Below are 19,840 nucleotides of genomic sequence, written 5' to 3' on the forward strand. Positions count from 1 at the left end.
ATTGCTGATGGGAATATTATTTTATGCAGCCACTGTGGAAAACAGTTTCTCAAAAAGTTAAACAGAATTAACATATAACACTGAATATCTACTCCTAGGTATAAACCCAAAAGAATTGAAAACTGATGTCCACAAAAGAACTTGAACATGAATGTTCAAAGCAGCAGAATTATGCCAAAACGTGGTAACAACCCAATGTCCATCGTCTGATGAATGGATAAACAATATATGATGTATACATACAACAGAATATTATTCAGCCATAAAAAGGAATGAAATACTGCTACATGCTACAACATGGATGAACCTCGAAATCCTTATGCTAAGTGAAAGAAACTAGAGACAAAAGGCCATATATTGTGTGATTCCATTTATATGAGATGTTCAGAATAGGCAAGTTCAGAGACAGAAAGTAAAGTAGTGGTTACCAGGGGCTGGGGGGAAGAAGGAATGGAGAATGACTACTAACAGGTACAGGTTTTCTATTTGGAGAGATGAAAAGGTTCTGGGATTAGATAGTAGTGATTATTGCACAACCTTATGAATACACTAAAAACCACTGAATTTTACATTTTAAAAGGGTGAATTTTATGGTATGTGAATTATTTCTCAATTAAAAAATGCAAAATAGCAAGGCTGCCGATGGAGTATGAGCAGATGGGCAGAAATTCCATTTGGATGCCAAGTGACTGAGTTCCACAGTGTTCAATGAAAGTCCCTGTCCTCCTCAGCCAGAAGGGGCTCCACTTCAGCTCCCACCTAAGATTCTTGTTTCAATAATGGGTTCCCCAGCTAAAGAAGAGTGGAAGCCCCTGGCCCAATTGATCAACTGCAAAGAAGCTCTTTCTCGACTTCTAAGTTCCAGACTTGTGGAAAGTTAGTATGAGGAGAGGCTGAGAAGTCAAACACTGGCAGAGACCAGCAGCCCAAACAAGCACTGTAGTGTCAAAAGCAGCGTGGGGGGCTGGAGTCCTGCCTTCTGGCAGGGTGTCCACTAGCAAGGCTCTCTCTGGCTCCCTCTGGTCTCAGGAGAGCATTGGCATGTTGGAAAAGCTCAGTTCCATTCATAAACCTTGATGGAGCATGTTCTGGCTCTCACACCCAGAAAAAGGAGCCAAGTCCCTGCCCCCAGGTGGCTCAGGAACAGGATGTGTAAACATGCTCAGTCACTGACAGCTCTGCTCCCCTCTCTTGTACTGAGCTGAGATCTTGAGCTCACTGTCCCCCCAAGGGACAGCATGACAGCACCAGGGGAGCAACTTTTAACTGTGGAAAAGGAGGGAAGAGAATTAGTCACTATTGGGCACTTCCTCTGTGCCAGAGACAAAGGAACTTGCATACATAGGGGTATATATGATTTAACTTCCTCCTCACAACGTCCTTGAGCAGTATGTGAAGCGACTTGTCCCAGGTACTTAGAACTACTATGTTGTGGAACTGGGATTTGAACCCAGGACCACCTGATTTGAAAGTCTGTGCTCTGGAGAAGCTGGAAGTTCACCTAGCCTGGATCGTTTCACTTCCACTGGACCATTTCTAGCTCCCACTGTTTGTACCACTTGGTCATTCATTCACTTATTCATTCCGTAAGTCTCCCTGATTGGCACTTGGTGTCAGATAATATGGTAGGCAGTAGAGACACAAACCTGACTACCTGAACAAGGCATAGCCCTGTCCTCAAGGATTTATAATGTAATGGGAGCCAGGCCTGGACTGAGACATAAGACCAGGAGCTGAGTTAATTATACCACCAAGAGAGGCCCTCTGGTGGTTTGGCCAGATGGCAAGTGGTTTTAATATGACACTGAGAACTCAAGGTTTGGTGCAATAGGGGCAAATATATTGCCAATTCTCTACCCACCCTCACCCTGTCCTGTATATGTGTGAGGTGTGGAGCAATGAGCAGCCGCCATCAGAGAGAGCTGAGGGGAAGTGGTATTCTAGGGCACAGCTTCTTCTCAGCCACAGCCGGAAGCAGAGGGAGGGCTTGCTGAACAGGCTGAGGTTTAGGGGAGTTTCTTGACAATAGAACTTTGGTTTGGGAGGGCTCAGTCAGAAGGGTCTTCAGGAACAGGACAGTGGGTTCCTGAGTGGGAGTGAGTTTTCGAATGAGAATGTAGATGATCAGAGTGGTCAAGAACAACAGGAGTGAGAGACGGAGGGACTGAGTCATTGCAGTCTGACGGAAACTATGGGGTAAATACATTTTATACTCAGGTTTCCAAAGCTATTTTCAGTACAGGAAACAAGCTATGGTCTCTGCTTAGGGTACCAAATAGAATAATGGGGAAACTTTGTTAGGAAGTGAGAGTGGAAAAGTCAGCCTCAAACCAGGCTGGGAGCTACCAGCACTGTTTAAATTGTTGGAAGAATTAGCCTGGAGTGGAGAAGAAGGGAGGTGGATGCAAGGTTTAACTCAGAACTTGACCTCTGGTTGGTTTTTCTTATCCTCTTAGCTATAAACCAGTTTGCTCATTTAGTGAATACTTCCTCCCTTTCAAACTTCCAGTCCCCTAATGTTGTTTCCAGTTAATACCTGGTTTAACAGAGAAGTGGCATGGTGCTATGGAAAGGACTTGGAGGATGGTATCAGTAGACTAGAATCTAGTCACTCAATTAAAAGTCCCAATTCATAGCCAGGCAGGGATGGAATCAGCAGGATGAGAATGCAGGATTTAGAATGCCAATTTTCCCATGCATCACTGCCGTGTTATGTAAGGCAGATCCTGACTTCCTTAGCTTCCCTGAGCTTCAGTTTCCTCACCTGTACAAATACTTCCCTTAATAATGTCTACCTTATAGGTGGCTATGAAGATTAAATGACATGTGACATCCATTATACAGTGTCTGGCCATGGTGTGCCCCTAACATCATTACATACAAAGTTATGTCACTCTATGGCTGCACATTGTGGTGCTCAAATGAGTATCTCACTACACAGCCCATTCATATGGGCTGAATTGTGTCCCCCTCAAAATCCGTATGTTGGAACCCTAGGCCCCAGTACCTTAGAATGTGACTATATTGGGAGGTAAGGTCTTTAAAGAAATAATCAAGTTAAAACAAAGTTTGTAAAGTAAGACCTAATCCATTATGACTGGTGCCCTTATAAGAAGAGGAAATGTGGACACAGACATGTACAGAGGGAAACACATGTGAAAACACAGGGAGAAGATGGTCATCTACAAAGAAAGAACTCAGAAGGAACCAATCCTTGATCTTGGATGTCTCCAGAACTGTGAGAAAATAAGTTTTTGTTGTACTGGCAGCCCTAGCAAATACAACACATACATATACATTGTACCCTTTTAACTGGTGGACAGAGAGCTCCCTCACTCTGCTGACTAGCAACTGCTTCTTGGCCTGTACTCGTCTGTTCTCCAACTCAAAGTCCCAACTAAAAGCTCCAAGGATGCTAGGCTGACCATGATGCCGAGGATGCTGCCCCCTTAGCTCTTGGCTGCTAAAGTGAAGTCATCCGAGACAGCAAGACTTTTTTCTTTTGAAGTGACTAGTGACTTGCTGACCAGAGTTGCTCGTCATAGGACAAGCAAGAGGACGCATCATTCATCATGGCCCATTCCCAAGGTGCTTTCTGGCTGCATGTGGAGGGAAGGGCAACTGGGTATGCGGTGCTGGATGAAGAAATGAAGGAAAAGTGCTGTGATGACTGTGATGTTCTCTGTCCCAGGACAGTGGAGAAAGAGGAGACTGACAGAATAGAAAGAAGTGGTCTGGGGTGGGAGGAAGGAAGACAGGTACCTGATGTGAATCTCAGGACACTTTCCACCGACAAGTGGAGACTGTCTGCTTTTCAGCGGGGTCTGGAATCCCGATCTGTGGCGCTGCACTGTGTGTCAGGCTCTGGGAGGACTGCAATAGCCCCCCAAAAGCCGTATGCCCGGGATGGCCGCCCTGGGCAGACAGGGCACTGTGAGCGGGCGCGCGCACCCCCGACACGTCCTCGGGGCACTGCCCCCTCCGGGCGCGCGCCCGACCAGCCCCACCCCTGCCCCTTGCCCCTCGCAGGGCTCGGTAGACCCGGCGCCCGGGGCCGCGCACGCCCCCTCCGCGATCCGGTACCCCGGGCCGCGCGCGCCCTGCGCCCCGTCCCCGCCCGCCGGGAGCGCGCGCTGGCTCCCGCTCCCGCTCCCGCTGGCAGCGGCGGCGGCGGGGATTGTTTTTGTTGTCGCTGAGGCCGGAAGAGCCGCGGGAGTCGGGTCCCTGTCCGCGGGCCGGGCGCCGCCGCCGCCCCCTGCCCAGCGCCCGCGTCTCCGCGGCGCTCCTCCCCGCCCCAGCGCCAAGATTCCGGAGATCAAGCGTTACGCGGCGGCGGCGGCGGCGGCGGCGGCGGCGGGGCCCGGAGCGGGAGGCGCCGGGGACCGGGGCGAGGCGGCCCCCGCCGCCGCCATGGAAGCGCTGGGACCCGGTGAGGAGCGCGCTCGGGCCAGGGTCGGAATCGGGCCCCGGGACGGGAGGGTGGGCAGGCGGGACTGTCGCTCCTGGTCGCCCCCATCGGCTCGCACATAACCCGGGTTCCGGCCGTCAGGCCCGGGGGAAGGAACCCGTGTCCCATTGCACAAGGCGGAGGGAGCTGACCCGGGGGCGGGGACCGCGCCCCAGCCTGGAGAGAAGAGCCAGATCTCAAGGTCTAAGGGAGGGAGGCCGAGGAAGGTGGCCGCGTCCTCAGGTAGAGGGAAGACCGGACCCAACCTCACATAGGTGTTCTGTGCTCCAGGGTTGAGGCGAGGCCAGTTTGGGCCTCAGACGGACTATCTGTGCCAGGTGCGCCGTGGAGGCTTGGCCTGGACCAGACAGGGAACGTCCCCCACCTACTACCAGGGGTATTCTTGATTTGGGGCCTCAGCCCTATTTTTTAAATTTATTTATTTTTTATTTTTGTACTGGGAGACGGTCCAGAGCCCTCAGATAAGGAAGGAGAACTTCCCCCAAACACTTCTCATGAACCCCGAAGGTCAAGGGGCAAAGTACCTACCCTTTCTGGAAGGCCCTGAAGTCTCGGGGAATATGGTCCTTTGCCTCTATCTGTCAGTCTGTGTGACAGTCCTAGAGTTGTCTGTGCTAGCGCCGTAGTGACAGGCGAGTTAGCAGCCAACCAGCCGGCCGTCTCTAGCACAGGCTTTAATGCCCTAAGTTCTCTTCTAATTGGGTTATGAGTGGTTCTCGAGGATCAAATGAAGGAGAAAGTGCTTTGGAAAGTGTAATTGCCCATCTTTGTGAATCACCTCTGGTTATCTCCCCAACTCGGCCCAAACCAGAGAATCCATTCCAGGTTGTAACAACAAGTGCCCTGCTGATTGGAGCCTGGTGCTCTCACCTCCAACCCCAACAGGTTTCTAATGCCTAGCTAAGTAGGGCAGGGTTTATGGGCTGTGGTAGAATTAACTTTACTATCAAATCTTATCTACATAGGGAACCTCGTGGTAGAGCATTGCATTTTTTTTAGTGCATAGAAAATTCACTTTACCGTTTGAGTTTGGAAACTTTGCAGGTTTGTTTACTTACAACCTGTTCACCTCACTGAGTGATTAAATCCCACCTTAATTTGCTGCTTAAACTATTTTTTAAAAGGCCCTCATAATCAAATTTCATATGCCTTTTAAAAATAAATTGGTTTTGTCACACTAATATTATTTGCTAAACCTCAGTGTGAGTATTATGCTGGGTTACTTCAGCTATGGCCCCTGGCTAAAGGGGTGATCAAGTCTTTAGGAATGTAACAGACTTCTATTCAAATCCAATCTAGCAATTTAATAGTTGTGTAACCTTGGGCAAGTTACTTAATTCCTTTGAACTTTCATTTTCTCATCTATAAAATGAAGGTAATAATCATTATGTGCTGCAAGATCGTTGTGAGAATGAAATGAGATGATGGATGTGTGTATGTGAGTTTTATTGTAGAGACTAATACATTATAGATACTCAACAAATGTTTCTTCCCTCCCTCCCCTGTTCATAACTCATAATTGAAGCAACTGTTGCATTTATGAGCTGGTATTGAAAGAGACTATATAACTGTGTGTACAAACTGAATTTCATGGAAAAGATCAATTTGGTAGTGTTAGGAATGTCCCAAGGACTCTTTTTGGTTTGATTTTAGCTTTTGCAGATTTAAGGACGTATCAGTTCACCCAGGACCGTGGAAAATTAATTTTCACCACATTTATAAGATGCTAATGCATAAAACAAAATGTCACATAGATGTTTTCTGTTGACTGCAATATTTTCTTGTCTGCTCTCTAACAAACTGCTTTTTTGGTGTCACAGTACCTTGGAAACCCAATTAATAACAAGAAGCCGCTTGCCAACCGTAGAATCAGAGCAAAGGGAGTTGATAGTCTTGTGGGATATTTCATCCCGGTTGTTTTAGAACCTAGAGAAGCTTTCCTGCTTCTTTGTTAAAGCACACCGATCTAGTACTTTGTGCCCTCCTCACTTGAACAATCATTGAAACATTCTTAATCTTGCTCTGCTCTCCCTTACCTCATTTTGATTTCTGACAATATCTTGGAATTATATTTAATTAGAATACCATTTATTTTGGCTATGTTGGCGATAACTTATTTTTACAGTGCTTTACAGTTTGGAAAGTGCTTTCATAGCTCATCTGATCTTCTGTGAAGTAAGCAAGGGAAGTATTATCCCCATTTTACAGATGAGTAAAGGGATGCAGAAAGCTTAAGTGATTTCATTAAGGTCTTGAGGCTGTATGGTGAAATGAGGATGAGTCTGGGTCATCTGACTTATAGTCTAGTGCCCTCCTTTTCATTTAAGGCTAACTTCTTCCAATCTATGTTGAGTCATACTTGTTTCCTTTTCGGAAGGTATAATTTTCTGACTTTGTCACCAAGTTTTGGAGATGCCCCCAATATAAAGCCCAGGGATCTTTGAGCACTATAACATTTATGCAAGTGCAATCATAGTAGCTAACTAACATTTATTGAGCACTTACTATTACGAGGCACTGTGTTAAGCCTTTTATATACATTATGTCGTGGGATCCTCACAATAGCCTTAAGAAATAGATGCTATTATTACCATATACCCCCCATTTTATAGATAAGAAAACTGAGGCACAGAGAGGCTAAGGAACTGGCCCAAGGTCATTCAGTTAGGAAATGGTAAACCAGGATTAAAACCCAGGCAGTGTGGCTCCAGAGCTTAAGCCACTGTGCTTTATTTCTTTGTAAGAAGTTTGCTAAACTCAAAGAAACCAGCTTTTGGGATGGAAAATTTTAGAATTTAGTTTTCTAAATAAACCTTCTAAACTTATTAAAAGAAACAATCACTTTCTGACTTTTCTCTCTTGCCAAGGAAAAGAAACACGCTTTTTGCTTTTCTCTATTACTTACCCCTTTTCTTTCATTTCCTCTGCCTCTGTCCCTTTGGCATCAACTACTGTGTTTCCCTAAAAATAAGACCTAGCCGGACCATCAGCTCTAATGTATCTTTTGGAGCAAAAATTAATTTAAGACCTGGTCTTATTTTACTATTAATTTAAGACCCAGTCTTATATTATAGTAAAATAAGACCGGGTCTTATATTAACTTTTGCTCCAAAGGATGCATTAGAGCTGATGGCCCGGCTAGGTCTTATTTTCGTGGAAATGATACTAGATACCATACGATTGTGAAGTATATTGGGGGAGAAAAAGCACTAGACTGGGAGTTAGGAGACCTGGACTCTAGTCACAATTTAAAATCAAAGTTATATGTCCATGGGTAGGTCATTTGATCTGCATTTCTGTTTCCAGATTTCTATCATCAAGCTGGATTTCTTCCAACTTTATAATACAATGATTGCTTAAGTGTATGTTGGAATATGCAGGGCTGACTTAACTCTATGATTTGATTCAGTGTGCCTATCACTGCTGATATTATTTACTGTTTACCTCTTCCCTTGTTTGTAAATGTCTTACCATACCCAGAGTAGATCCTCTTGTACACCAGAAGTAGAACTCAACTCTAAGCAATAATAATATTTTTAGTACAAATTATGTGCTTTTGCTTTAATGGAAAATAATTGTCAATTCTTGGGTTCTAGGACTGGGTTTCTGTTTAGTTTTTATTTGAAACTGCTACAAGGATTTTTGATAGTTTTCAACATTTATTGAATTTCTACAATGTGCTGGTCATTGAATTAGGTCTTGAGGAGATAACAATAAACTGGAATGGAGGAGACAGAGTAATTTAACAAGTTGTTTTTACATACTTGTACTAAGAGGGTCTTGGGAACACAGATAATGCATCCTTCAGTTTGGGAGATTCTGAAAAGGCTTTCCAAAGAGGTCACACCTGACCTGAGTTATGAAGGAGAGTAGAATTTAGGAGAAGAATGAACAACAAATTTAATATGTGAAAAGATTTTCAGTACTTTAAGAATTAGTATATGGTGATCTGTCAACACAAATTTCATTAAACTGTTTGCTTTGATTTTCCTAAGTGGTGCTGGACCAGAACAGCTTCTTGCTTCAAAGTTTTCTCTCCTTTGTGAATTGTCTGTTCTTGGCAAAATGCCATTGCTATAAAAGTACCTGTTGTAATTTTCCATTGTAATCACAGCCCACTTTACCTATTTGCAGCAGAAAAGATGTTTATTTTTTAGGCCAGTGTCCACATGACATTATCATCAAAAAAGAGTAAAGTTTATTGATAGATTTATGAGTTGAGAGAGACAGAGAGAGAGAGAGAGACATCTGGGGAAAAGTAAGTTGGGTAAATGTCCTGTGCATTGTAGAGTGTTTAGCTATATCCCTGACCAAAAATGTCTCCAGACATTTGCCAAATGTTCTTCAGGGGACAAAAATATCCCCCAGGTTGAGAATCACTGGTCTAGACTGTACGTCCTTGGAGGCAGAGTCTCTGTCTTTTCCCTGCATCCACAATATAGGTTAGAAATATGTAAATGAAAAAATGTTTGTTGAATAAATAAACTAGACCTTATGATCAGGAAATATCAGATTGTCCAGATTCTAAAAATATCAGGTTATAAACAAGAAAGCTTAGCATTATTCCTATTGTTTCACTAAATTATTATAGCAAGTCAACTGATAAATATAGCTGCTGTTTAATCTCCAGTCTGTACAAACTATTATAATGCAGGTTAACTTGTGGAAAATTAATGGATCATCTCCAGCATGAACATGGTGATGGCCCCAGAGTCTAGAGACGGTTTTATTTAAAAAATGCATATAATTTTGTAAGCTTAGCTATAGATTTACTGACACTCATAAAAGGTTTTCTACACTAGCCTACATCTGAGAGGAGTGCATCATACTATCTAATTTTGATGTTCCCCATATTGGAAATAATACCAACATGGTAAAATATCAGAAATCTAGAGAACCTTAGGTCAAAAGACACCCCAAACTCTTTATATCAGAGTATGTTTAGTGAATAATAAGATTTCAATAACTGTAGCTATTGTCATCATCATTATGAAGGGAATAGTTGTCTTTCATGACCACATAGCACATCAAACATCTTTCAATCTCTTCAGGACCTCCAACCAGCCTGTTTCAGCCGCCTCGTCGTCCTGGGCTTGGAACTGTTGGAAAACCAATTCGACTGTTAGCCAATCATTTTCAAGTTCAGATTCCTAAAATAGATGTGTACCACTATGATGTGGATATTAAACCAGAAAAACGGCCTCGTAGAGTCAACAGGTAAGGATTAAAAACAGTAGACTTCTATATATTTAAATGCATACAATTTACTGATTATGTATTATACTCCAAATTCTTTCAATGTAGGCTTTGTTTTTTTCTAAGATGATAAGTTTCTTGATAGCAGGTTTGCTGTCTCATACTTGGTTATCCTCCACAGATTCTAGCAGAGTGCTGGATACCTCGTTGTTCAATCAGCAATTGAAGGAAGAAGAAAGGTCACTCTTTCATTGTCCAAGGGTAGCAGAAATTTATATTTTACATTAGTGTCTATGGGAACTAGAACTATCTGGAAATTCAAATTTTGTTATTAAGTGTTGGTATTGGACATGAGAAAAATATAAGTGTAAAGACAGAAGAATCATTTTGAAGTAATGAAAAAAGTAAGCTGAGAGAGAAGCTGTGTTTAATTCTAGCATTATCCAAGAGGCGTCTAGAAAAGATGATTTAAGCATTGTGGTCTGTATGAAAGGAATTTACTAAGTGTGAAGACTGCCCTGTAGCAGATATTATTACAGTGTGTTGAGAACACCCACTTTCCTTTTCTCTGTTTCCACACTGTTATATTCAAGCAGCCTTTAATATTAAGATTCTTGCTCTTCTAATAAGATGCTCTTGCTACCACTGATGTTGGTAAGACATAGCACCTGACTTTTCATTGACTCTAGCATTCCAAAATCTCACAGGGCCTGCATATAGTGGGATCTGGTGACTATGCAAGAACACTTCAGTAAAGCTATGCAAGCTTGATTGAGAGAAAGGTTTTCATTCTAAAAAGAAGGAAACTACATTGGTAATCTTTATGGAATGAGGATACTTTACAACATTCTCTTCTTTACACTGCTTGGGAGCACTTTGGAACAAAACAAGACAGTATGCAGAGTAATAAATTGCCAGCATTAATCAAAGGAATTGACTTATTCCTTTTTTTATCACCTTTTTTTTTGACTTATTCCTTTTAGTATGATATATGTTAGCTTTATTGATGCTCAGATTTCTGAATTTCTGCCCATTCTCTTTTCCAAAACCAGTATACTTGAATAAGGATGTGTATTTGAAAACAAACTTATCACCATTCAGTTATGAACATGCCACACTTAGATACTTAAGAGAGGTTATTCTTGTAAGACTATGTTTATCATAGGAGAGGAATTTGAGAGGATGCTTGAGAGGCTGTCATAAATTTCAGTTTCTTTTTTTCTTCTTTTTGTTATCATCTGTTCACTTGTTGCTACCTTTCTGTAGTTAACTATTTTTTAAATTACTTCAATCAATTGTCTCTTTAACGCTTAACTTTTTCCAAGGACTTTTAGATGAATTTAGATGATTAACATATCATGATAGTTTGCTTGCTGTTCACTGTTTCTTAAAGCTAACTTCCACTATCTCCATTACTGTTAAGGGAGGTCGTAGATACAATGGTGCGGCACTTCAAGATGCAAATATTTGGTGATCGGCAGCCTGGCTATGATGGCAAAAGAAACATGTACACAGCACATCCATTGCCAATTGGACGGGATAGGGTAAGTGTTAACAGCAAGAAATATTTATTGGAGTCAAGTCACTTAGTAGTAATTACATAGGACAAAAATATTTCCTTTTCTAATAATAATTCAATTCTTAGATGTTTCTCACAGTGATGATAGACTTGTTTTTCTGTCCATATTCTCTTTTCCCTTAGTTAATCAATAATTGAAGAGGAGATGAGCATTAGAATTTAGGTTATGTCATCTTTACATATATTCCTCATTTCTCACATTAAGTGCTACCTGAATCTGAACAATAAAGTTTTTATACATTATAGAATATTGTATTAATATAACACCCACTTATGAAAATATTCATACCACAATAACGTTTTTAAAAATTTTTTTTTAATTTTTGTTGGGGACTATTGGGGAACAGTGTGTTTTTCCAGGACCCATCAGTCGTTGTCCTTCAATGGGGGCACAGCCCACCATCCCATGTGGGAATTGAACCGGCAACCTTGTTGTTGAGAGCTCACACTCTAACCAACTAAGCCACCCGACCGCCCCTCCAGAAGCTCAGCCGTAGCTCGTTGTCTTCAATCTAGTTGTGGAGGGCGTAGCTCACTGGCGTATGTGAGAATCGAACCAGCAATCCTGTTGTTCAAAGTTCGCACTCTAACCAACTGAGCCATTGGCCACCCAGTAACTTTTTAAAACATTTATTTTTAAAATTAGAAAAGCAATATATAAATATATACTCATTATAAACTTATCGAGACAATCTAGAAATACTGTGGTTTCCTGCCTCTTCACCTGTCTGCACCCCTCAATCCCATCTTCCTATTCAGAGGAAACTTCTCTAATAGTTTGGTATGTAGCCTTTCAGGCATTTTTATGTGCCTTAGTTATTTGTGCATTTGTTATGTACATTCTTATTTACACATTGTTCTACGATATACTTTTTTCATTTAACAATATGTCTGGGAGATCTTTCCCATTTCTGGACATTTAAATCTATCTTATTTTGTTTAATTCAAATTTTTTTTATTGTGGTAAAGTATACATAACATAAAATTTACTATTTGAACCATTTTTAAGTGCACAGTTCAGTGGCATTAAGTATATTCACATTTTTGTGCAATCGTGACCACTATCCATCTCTAGGACTTTTTCATCATCCCAAACTGAAACTTTGTACTCTTTAAACAATAACTCCCTATTTCCTCCTCCCACAGTCCTTGATAACCACTATTCTACTTTCTGTCTCTATGTATTTGCCTATTCTAGGTATCCCATTTACAATAATTGTCATTTTGTGTCTGGCTTATTTCATTTAGCATGTTTTCAAGGTTCATCCATGTTATAACAGCTACCTTATTTTTAAACTATTGCATAATACTTGATATTAAATTATTCCCCTACCAATGGACATGTAGGTTGTTTCCGAAGTTTTGCAATTACAGAAAGTGTTAAATGTCTTTATGCATATACTGTATTGACTATTCCTGGGATCTTTCTCTCAGCCTTTGTAAATATGTATGTATATCTATTTTTCCTTAGGTTGATATGGAAGTGACCCTTCCAGGTGAGGGTAAAGACCAAACCTTTAAAGTGTCTGTTCAGTGGGTGTCAGTTGTGAGCCTTCAGTTGCTTTTAGAAGCTTTAGCTGGGCACTTGAATGAAGTCCCAGATGACTCAGTACAAGCACTTGATGTTATCACAAGACACCTACCCTCCATGAGGTTAGTACCTTAGTTTGCATTCTTTGCCACAGATGTCAGACTTTTTTTGATAGTTTGTATTGGAGCCATTGAAAGGTTTCCACATAAGTCATAGTTCAAACTTGGTTTCAGTTTGCAAAGTCGAGAGTGAAATGAAAGACTGTTCAAGTTGTTATTGTGAAACATGAAAATTCTTATTTCTTCAGGTACACTCCAGTGGGCCGTTCCTTTTTCTCACCTCCTGAAGGTTACTACCACCCTCTGGGAGGGGGCAGGGAGGTTTGGTTTGGCTTTCATCAGTCTGTGAGACCTGCTATGTGGAATATGATGCTCAATATTGATGGTAGGATGGAACTCTCTTTGGCTGGTTTTCTTGGTCCTTTCCCTTTCCCTGAAGCTAAGTATCCTTTTTCTCTGTTTGTTAGTATCTGCAACTGCTTTCTACCGGGCTCAGCCTATCATTGAGTTCATGTGTGAGGTTTTAGACATTCAGAACATCAATGAACAGACCAAACCTCTAACAGACTCCCAACGTGTCAAGTTTACCAAAGAAATCAGAGGTAGGTATTAGCATTATTTAGTCTTGGAGAGGCCGTTCAGCATAGTGCAAGGAGCATGGTCTTGGATTCAGACTCACCTGGGCTTCCATCCCATCCCAGCCAGTTCTATCAGTGGGACCTGGGGCAAGTTACTTAACCACTGTGAGCCTTAGTTTATTCATCACTAAGTAAAGATAATAATCCATATCTTGTAAGGTTGTTGTGAGAATTAAATACAATTAGATGTGTAAAGCTTCTAGCACAGTACCTGGCACATATCAGGCACTTAGTAAGTCTTATACTTACTCACTTAAAAACTTCTGTTTTAACAAAATAACACAAGTTTTTTTATTCTCCTTATGGAATTTATTTTCTTCTTTGCTTGTTATTAGGTATCTTCTCTCACTAGAATATAAGCTTCATTAGGGCTGTCTCCAGACCCAAGGATAAACACCAGAAAATAATTAATGCTTACTAGATATTGAATGAAGTAATAAATTAAAGTGGTTGCAAATCTTAAGTCATCTGGGTTCTAATATTTTCTGCTTAGCTAAGGCTTTTTGCCTGTACATGATGAAATTGTTTCCATATCTTTGCAACTTTTGTCTTGTACAATGTCATGTCTTTCTGATTACATTCAAATCTGCTTTTGTCACTGTGATTTCAATCAATCCTGATGTTTTAACTTTTTTTTTAACTGCAGGTCTCAAAGTTGAGGTGACCCACTGTGGACAGATGAAACGAAAATACCGAGTTTGTAATGTGACTAGACGGCCAGCCAGTCATCAAACGTATGTTAACCATGTCTAAAATGATACCATTACATTTCTGGTAACAGAGGAAGCTACTATAATCATTTGAAAAATTGGTATCTCATATTGTGATTTACAAAATCACTGACATCTTCATATTTAAGCACCAAAGCTTTAAAAAAATGTTTAAAATTTTTTGATAGGTATTTGTAAAACATTTCCTGCTTTTCATTAATTTCACCTCTTAAAGTATGCAAAACATAGATCAACTTTTATATAATGATGCAGAGTCATCATTATAAGGATCATTTATAATACTGTTGTAATTCTCAAAGCATGACCCAAAGGGTCTATTAAGGCCTATAAGTCATATAAGGCTGTCATGGGAAGATATATATTGCTTTGTGTTTTGTGTGGTTTTTTTCCTCCTTTTGTAGCTGTCACTTCTTCCAGCTGTCAGTGTGTATGGCAGCTTCCCGCAATATACTCGTATCCCTTCCTCAATCTTATTTTTCTAATCATTTAACTTCTAACCCACTGTGGACTATGCCTCATGAGAAAATATATATTAAAGTGCTTTTTAAATTAACATATATGTAAGTTTTATCCTTATAATCTAGATCATTAAATTCATGTCTGACATAAACATATTGTCTCTTCTAAGTAAACAGCATGAACTTAAACATATAAACTTTACATCATTTTGGTTACTCAGAAGCCTTTTAAAATTTTTAATTTTTTTTGCTTATATTCTAATCTGACTTTGTTTTAGATCCGTGGTTCTCAATTTTTAAACTTTAGTGTACATCAAAACCATCTGGAAGATTTTGTTCTAGATAGCTGAAGTTTTGGGGAGACCTCTAGATAAATGTGGTCTGTTAATTCAGTCTGATTTGAATAAATTCTTCAGTATGAACTCGTGCACATTACATGAATTTCTTGAGGGTTATAAAGTGATATTCCATGTATTCTTCATGTTATATCATTGACTTTATTCTCCAGGGAAAATGTGTTACCAAAACCTATGACATCACTGTTGAGAATTTTGGCATTTGTTTCAAGAGGAACTGTGTCTTTTTCATTATTTAATTACTTTACATACCCTGTAAGAATACTTATAGACCTATATAATTTTTGCATGAAGATTAAAAGCACATGGATTTAAAGCTAACATAGATGATTCTCACTGCATTGTTCCTTTGTGGGTCTGTAACAGTTAAGAAAGCAAGATTAAAGTTAATAGTGCCAAATATTGGAGATCATTTGCCCACTGGAAGAGCCAAATAAAGAGTCTCTTAAATCATGCTCCCCAGTTTACACCAAATATCCTCGCATAGTCTCAATTTCATGTAGTTGGTCTTGTTGCCTCTAAATCTGACCTCCAGTGAGTCTGTGTATATTTTGATTCTGTCGCTTCTTCTTGTTTTAAGTTCTTTTTAAACTTTAACTAAAAATTTTCTCATCCTAGCTTAAAAAAAAAACACATGGAAAATTCCAACAGAATCACTGTTACGATTGAATACTCAAATGACTTAAATGAAAATGTTCACATAAAAATTGACCTTTGTTTTTTAAGTGACTGATCATGGTAGAAAATGATGTAGACTTTTGTTTGCTTGTTTAAGAAAAAAAGAACTTGGCATTTCTAAAAAGACATTGTCTCCTATAGTTTTCCTTTACAGCTAGAAAATGGTCAAGCTATGGAATGTACTGTAGCTCAGTATTTTAAGCAAAAATATAGTCTGCAGCTGAAATACCCCCATCTTCCCTGTCTCCAAGTGGGACAAGAACAGAAGCATACATATTTGCCGCTTGAGGTAAGCTAAACTAAATTTTCTTTTGCCAATCTGCCAATTCTTAAATGAGTTTTTTAAAAAAAGTCATATTCTAAGCTAGTGGTAGAATTTAGTATTAATTTCTAAAACATTTTAGGCAGAGAACTATGTAACAGAATTTTCTCCTTTCTTTTCCTTTTTTTTTTTGAAACGAAAGATGTAAGATACAGTTTGGGAAAGGTTTAAGATATAGAAGCTCATTACACCAATGAATTTCTCTTTGCCTCTCCGTAGGTGTGTAATATAGTGGCAGGGCAGCGATGTATCAAGAAGCTCACGGACAATCAGACTTCCACAATGATCAAAGCCACAGCGAGATCTGCTCCTGACAGACAGGAAGAAATCAGTAGACTGGTCAGTAAGGCACGGTCTTTAAGACAAAGCTAGCTTTAAAATGAAAAAAAAAAAAAAAGCGTAGAAAACTCCTGATGGGACACAGTTACTCTTTGGTTTTTATATGCAGGCCTTCCTGTTCTTTAGGTGAAGAGTAACAGCATGGTGGGTGGACCTGACCCATACCTTAAAGAATTTGGTATTGTCGTCCACAATGAAATGACCGAGCTCACGGGCAGGGTACTGCCAGCACCAATGCTGCAATATGGAGGCCGGGTAAGCTTTATATGTTATTCAGCAAGTTTCTTCCAACAACCAGTCCAAAAGGGAGTCATGGAGGGCTTTTCTACAATACCACCATGAATTCACCCATAGTTTTGATCATGATTGCTCTTTATCTGTTGGCTGATACCAAATAGAGTCCTGTTTACCCCCTCATCAACCTTCAAATGTCCTTAGATTGTAATGTCTTTTCTCTTTCTTTTGTTTCTTTTTCCTTTTTCTTTTTTTTTTAAAGAATAAAACGGTAGCCACACCCAACCAGGGTGTCTGGGACATGCGAGGAAAGCAGTTTTATGCTGGCATTGAAATTAAAGTTTGGGCAGTTGCTTGTTTTGCACCTCAGAAACAATGTAGGGAAGATTTACTAAAGTGAGTATCTTCATGTTTTTCAGCTTAGTAATATCCCTTCCAGATATGAAAATACCGTGTTTTGTGAATGTGCTGGGTATTGGTACTAAATCCCTGACTCCTATAGTGATACCATCTGGTTCTAGGAACAAGACCTTGTATCATAGCAAATTGCCAATTTGGGAATTACGTTAAGGCTCTGACTCAGCTTCCTTCTATTTAGAGCAGAAATTTGTGACTAACGAGGTTGAAGGAGTGCCGATTGGCAAATTCTTGGGTCTTTAGTGAAGCTTCCTCTGGTATTAATTGTATCTTTTCAGTGACGATAAAAACGAGTTCATATTTAATCATTATAATTTACTGCTAGCAAGCATGTTTTCCAGCAGGATCACTAAGATCATTGGTTCATTATCTTACAGATGCCGCTATCTATATAAAGGAAGTTAGTGAGAAGGGTGGACAAATCAAGACAGGAAAAGGGAACTGGGATGAAAGAAAGTAATCCTACAAAATTTGGCAAAAGCACAAAAGAAGCTGTTCTGAAAGCTTTATCCATAGATTAAAGTAACTTCAATCTCAATTTCATAATGTATTTTGCTTTTTTGAAGTGATGATTTCTTTTGACATTGTATGGAATCAAATCTGTTATCAGTTTGACTGAGATCCTAAATGCACTGATTGTGTGACCACATATATCTGTGTTCTCAGTGGAACACAAGCCTATAAGTGTACCCAGCTAGTCTCGTACCGGGCTTACCAAAGTACTCATTACCTGAAATTTTGACTTTGCTTTTCTTCAGTCCAGATTTACTTACTTGAATGTCTAAAAATATCTTTGGACAGAAATGCTGTTCTGGTCTCTGGGGCTCAGCTAAGACATAATTATTTAAAAATTCAAAATGATAATCTGATAGCTTAATAATACAAATTCTTCTGCGTTATAATTGCAGCGATACATCTGCTAGTCTAGTTTTGGCAACCAGTTAAAGATTTTTTTTTTTAAATTTGTTAGTGTCTAATGTGGGCTAAGAATTTGCAGAACTGAAAGAAGTATCGTAAAGGGAAATAAATTCTAAGAATGTACTCTGAAATGAAACCACTGTGCCACTGGTTCTATTTTAACAGGAGTTTCACTGACCAGCTTCGTAAAATCTCTAAGGATGCAGGAATGCCCATCCAGGGTCAGCCATGTTTCTGCAAGTATGCACAAGGTGCAGACAGCGTGGAGCCCATGTTTAAACATCTGAAAATGACATATGTGGGCCTACAGCTAATAGTGGTTATCTTGCCCGGGAAGACACCAGTATATGGTATGGACCCCTTTAATGTTGAATGAGGGATGATATCACTAGTAGGTGTAACAGTCTGGATATACTAGATTATGCTGCAGTCACAACCCCAAACTGTCAGGGTCTCCAAGCAGCAACGGTTTGCTTTTTGCTCCTGCTATGTGTCCTCTGAGGGCAGACTGCAGCCTCTGTGCCATGTCACCATATCATTTTCATTCTGGGACCCAGTTTGGCAGAGCAGTTGCCTTTTGGAATGTTACTGGTCCCATGAAAGAGAGAACGGAGAGCTCTGGATGGTTCTTCACATCTATGATTTCTTGGCTATAATCAGCTATATGGCCTACCCAACCTGGGTGGGAGAAGTGGAAACAGGGCCAGGGACATACAGTGCAATTCAACTATAGTCCCCAAAAGAGGGAGAACTAGAATGTTAGTTGAAAGCAGTAGGGATATAAGAATGAGGAAGAGACAGGAGCCTACCGCTTTCCGAAAAGGAGCTGTTTAGTCTGTATCTACTATAAGAACGATACAAAGTTGTTTTGGCTAGCATCCAAGGAATGGGTTTGGGAATACAGACCAGCTATTTAAACTTCATAAAATATCTACAGCCCTCTCTGTATTTGCTTCTTTTGTTACCTTCTGTTTATTTTGAATGTTTAGAGAAAAAAAAGGGAAGAAAAAAACTTAAAATTCAAAGAGTTGCTTTGTGTACTGAGAGGGAGAAGCTGGGGAAGTTGATTCCTTTGCCAGGCCAGTCCTGTGTAAAAAGCAACCTCAAGCGACTGAGTGGTGGCAGGCAGCACGTGGAATACAGAAAGTGAGCTAGCTTCAAGGCCTGCAGGAGGGAAGGAAAGGGGAGAGAGAGGGCCTATCCACACTGGAAAAACAAAATTGCCTTGGGGGTGTAGCAGGTGAAAGGACCGCTCATGGAAAGCACCTAGCACAGTATACAGTATATAGCAGACACTCTGTAAATGTCAATGTGTGGATTATTTCCCTCTACTCTTGGTAATTAGGAGACTATTTAAACATTTTTTTAACTTATTATTATTAACTTATTTTTTGTAGCGGAGGTGAAACGCGTTGGAGATACCCTCCTGGGTATGGCCACACAATGCGTCCAGGTAAAAAATGTAGTGAAGACCTCACCCCAAACCCTTTCCAACCTTTGCCTGAAGATAAATGCAAAGCTTGGAGGAATTAACAACGTGCTTGTACCTCATCAAAGGTAAGATTCTGAACTCTGTTTTTCCCGCTTTTTTATTAAGATCTAACTTACGTAATTTACAGTACAGCACACAAGCTTCAAATGTGCATTTCAATTGTTTTTTTATTTTATATATATATATATATACACTCATGTAACCACCACTCAGTTTAAGCTACAGAATATTTCCAGCACCTCATCAGGCTACCTTGTAATCCCTCCCAATAGATAGCCCCCAAAGGTAACCACTATTCTAGTATCTATCACCTTAGGTAAGTTTTGCCTGTTTTTGAGCTTCATGTAAAGGGAACCATACAGTATGTGCTATTTTGTGTTTACCTTCTTTTCTTCAATATTACATTTCTGAGATTTATCCATGC

At 40.2% G+C, this 19,840-nt stretch overlaps 1 protein-coding gene across 4 annotated transcripts in view; it reads left to right on the forward strand.

Moving 5' to 3' along the window:
• Positions 1 to 3,891: 3,891 nt before the first annotated feature.
• AGO4 (argonaute RISC component 4) overlaps positions 3,892 to 19,840 on the forward strand; it is a 31,465-nt gene continuing 15,516 nt past the window's right edge. Inside the window, exons 1-13 of one of the 4 annotated variants that reach the window (XM_074334385.2) lie at positions 3,892 to 4,429; positions 9,520 to 9,685; positions 11,088 to 11,208; positions 12,715 to 12,896; positions 13,082 to 13,218; positions 13,301 to 13,435; positions 14,118 to 14,205; positions 15,836 to 15,983; positions 16,236 to 16,355; positions 16,482 to 16,610; positions 16,852 to 16,985; positions 18,090 to 18,274; positions 19,322 to 19,481. In XM_074334385.2, coding sequence (XP_074190486.2) covers positions 3,898 to 4,429; positions 9,520 to 9,685; positions 11,088 to 11,208; positions 12,715 to 12,896; positions 13,082 to 13,218; positions 13,301 to 13,435; positions 14,118 to 14,205; positions 15,836 to 15,983; positions 16,236 to 16,355; positions 16,482 to 16,610; positions 16,852 to 16,985; positions 18,090 to 18,274; positions 19,322 to 19,481 — 2,237 coding nt within the window. In that variant the 5' untranslated portion in view covers positions 3,892 to 3,897. Of the gene's footprint in view, positions 4,430 to 9,519; positions 9,686 to 9,845; positions 9,926 to 11,081; positions 11,209 to 12,714; positions 12,897 to 13,081; positions 13,219 to 13,300; positions 13,436 to 14,117; positions 14,206 to 15,835; positions 15,984 to 16,235; positions 16,356 to 16,481; positions 16,611 to 16,851; positions 16,986 to 18,089; positions 18,275 to 19,321; positions 19,482 to 19,840 lie in introns of those variants that run through there. The other 3 variants (XM_074334386.2, XM_074334387.2, XM_074334388.2) reach the window with 3 other exon arrangements.

The sequence above is a fragment of the Rhinolophus sinicus genome, chromosome 14 (genome assembly GCF_057876585.1).
Source record: "Rhinolophus sinicus isolate RSI-liver-muscle chromosome 14, RSI-T2T, whole genome shotgun sequence".
In the NCBI taxonomy this organism is placed as follows: Eukaryota; Metazoa; Chordata; class Mammalia; order Chiroptera; family Rhinolophidae; genus Rhinolophus; species Rhinolophus sinicus.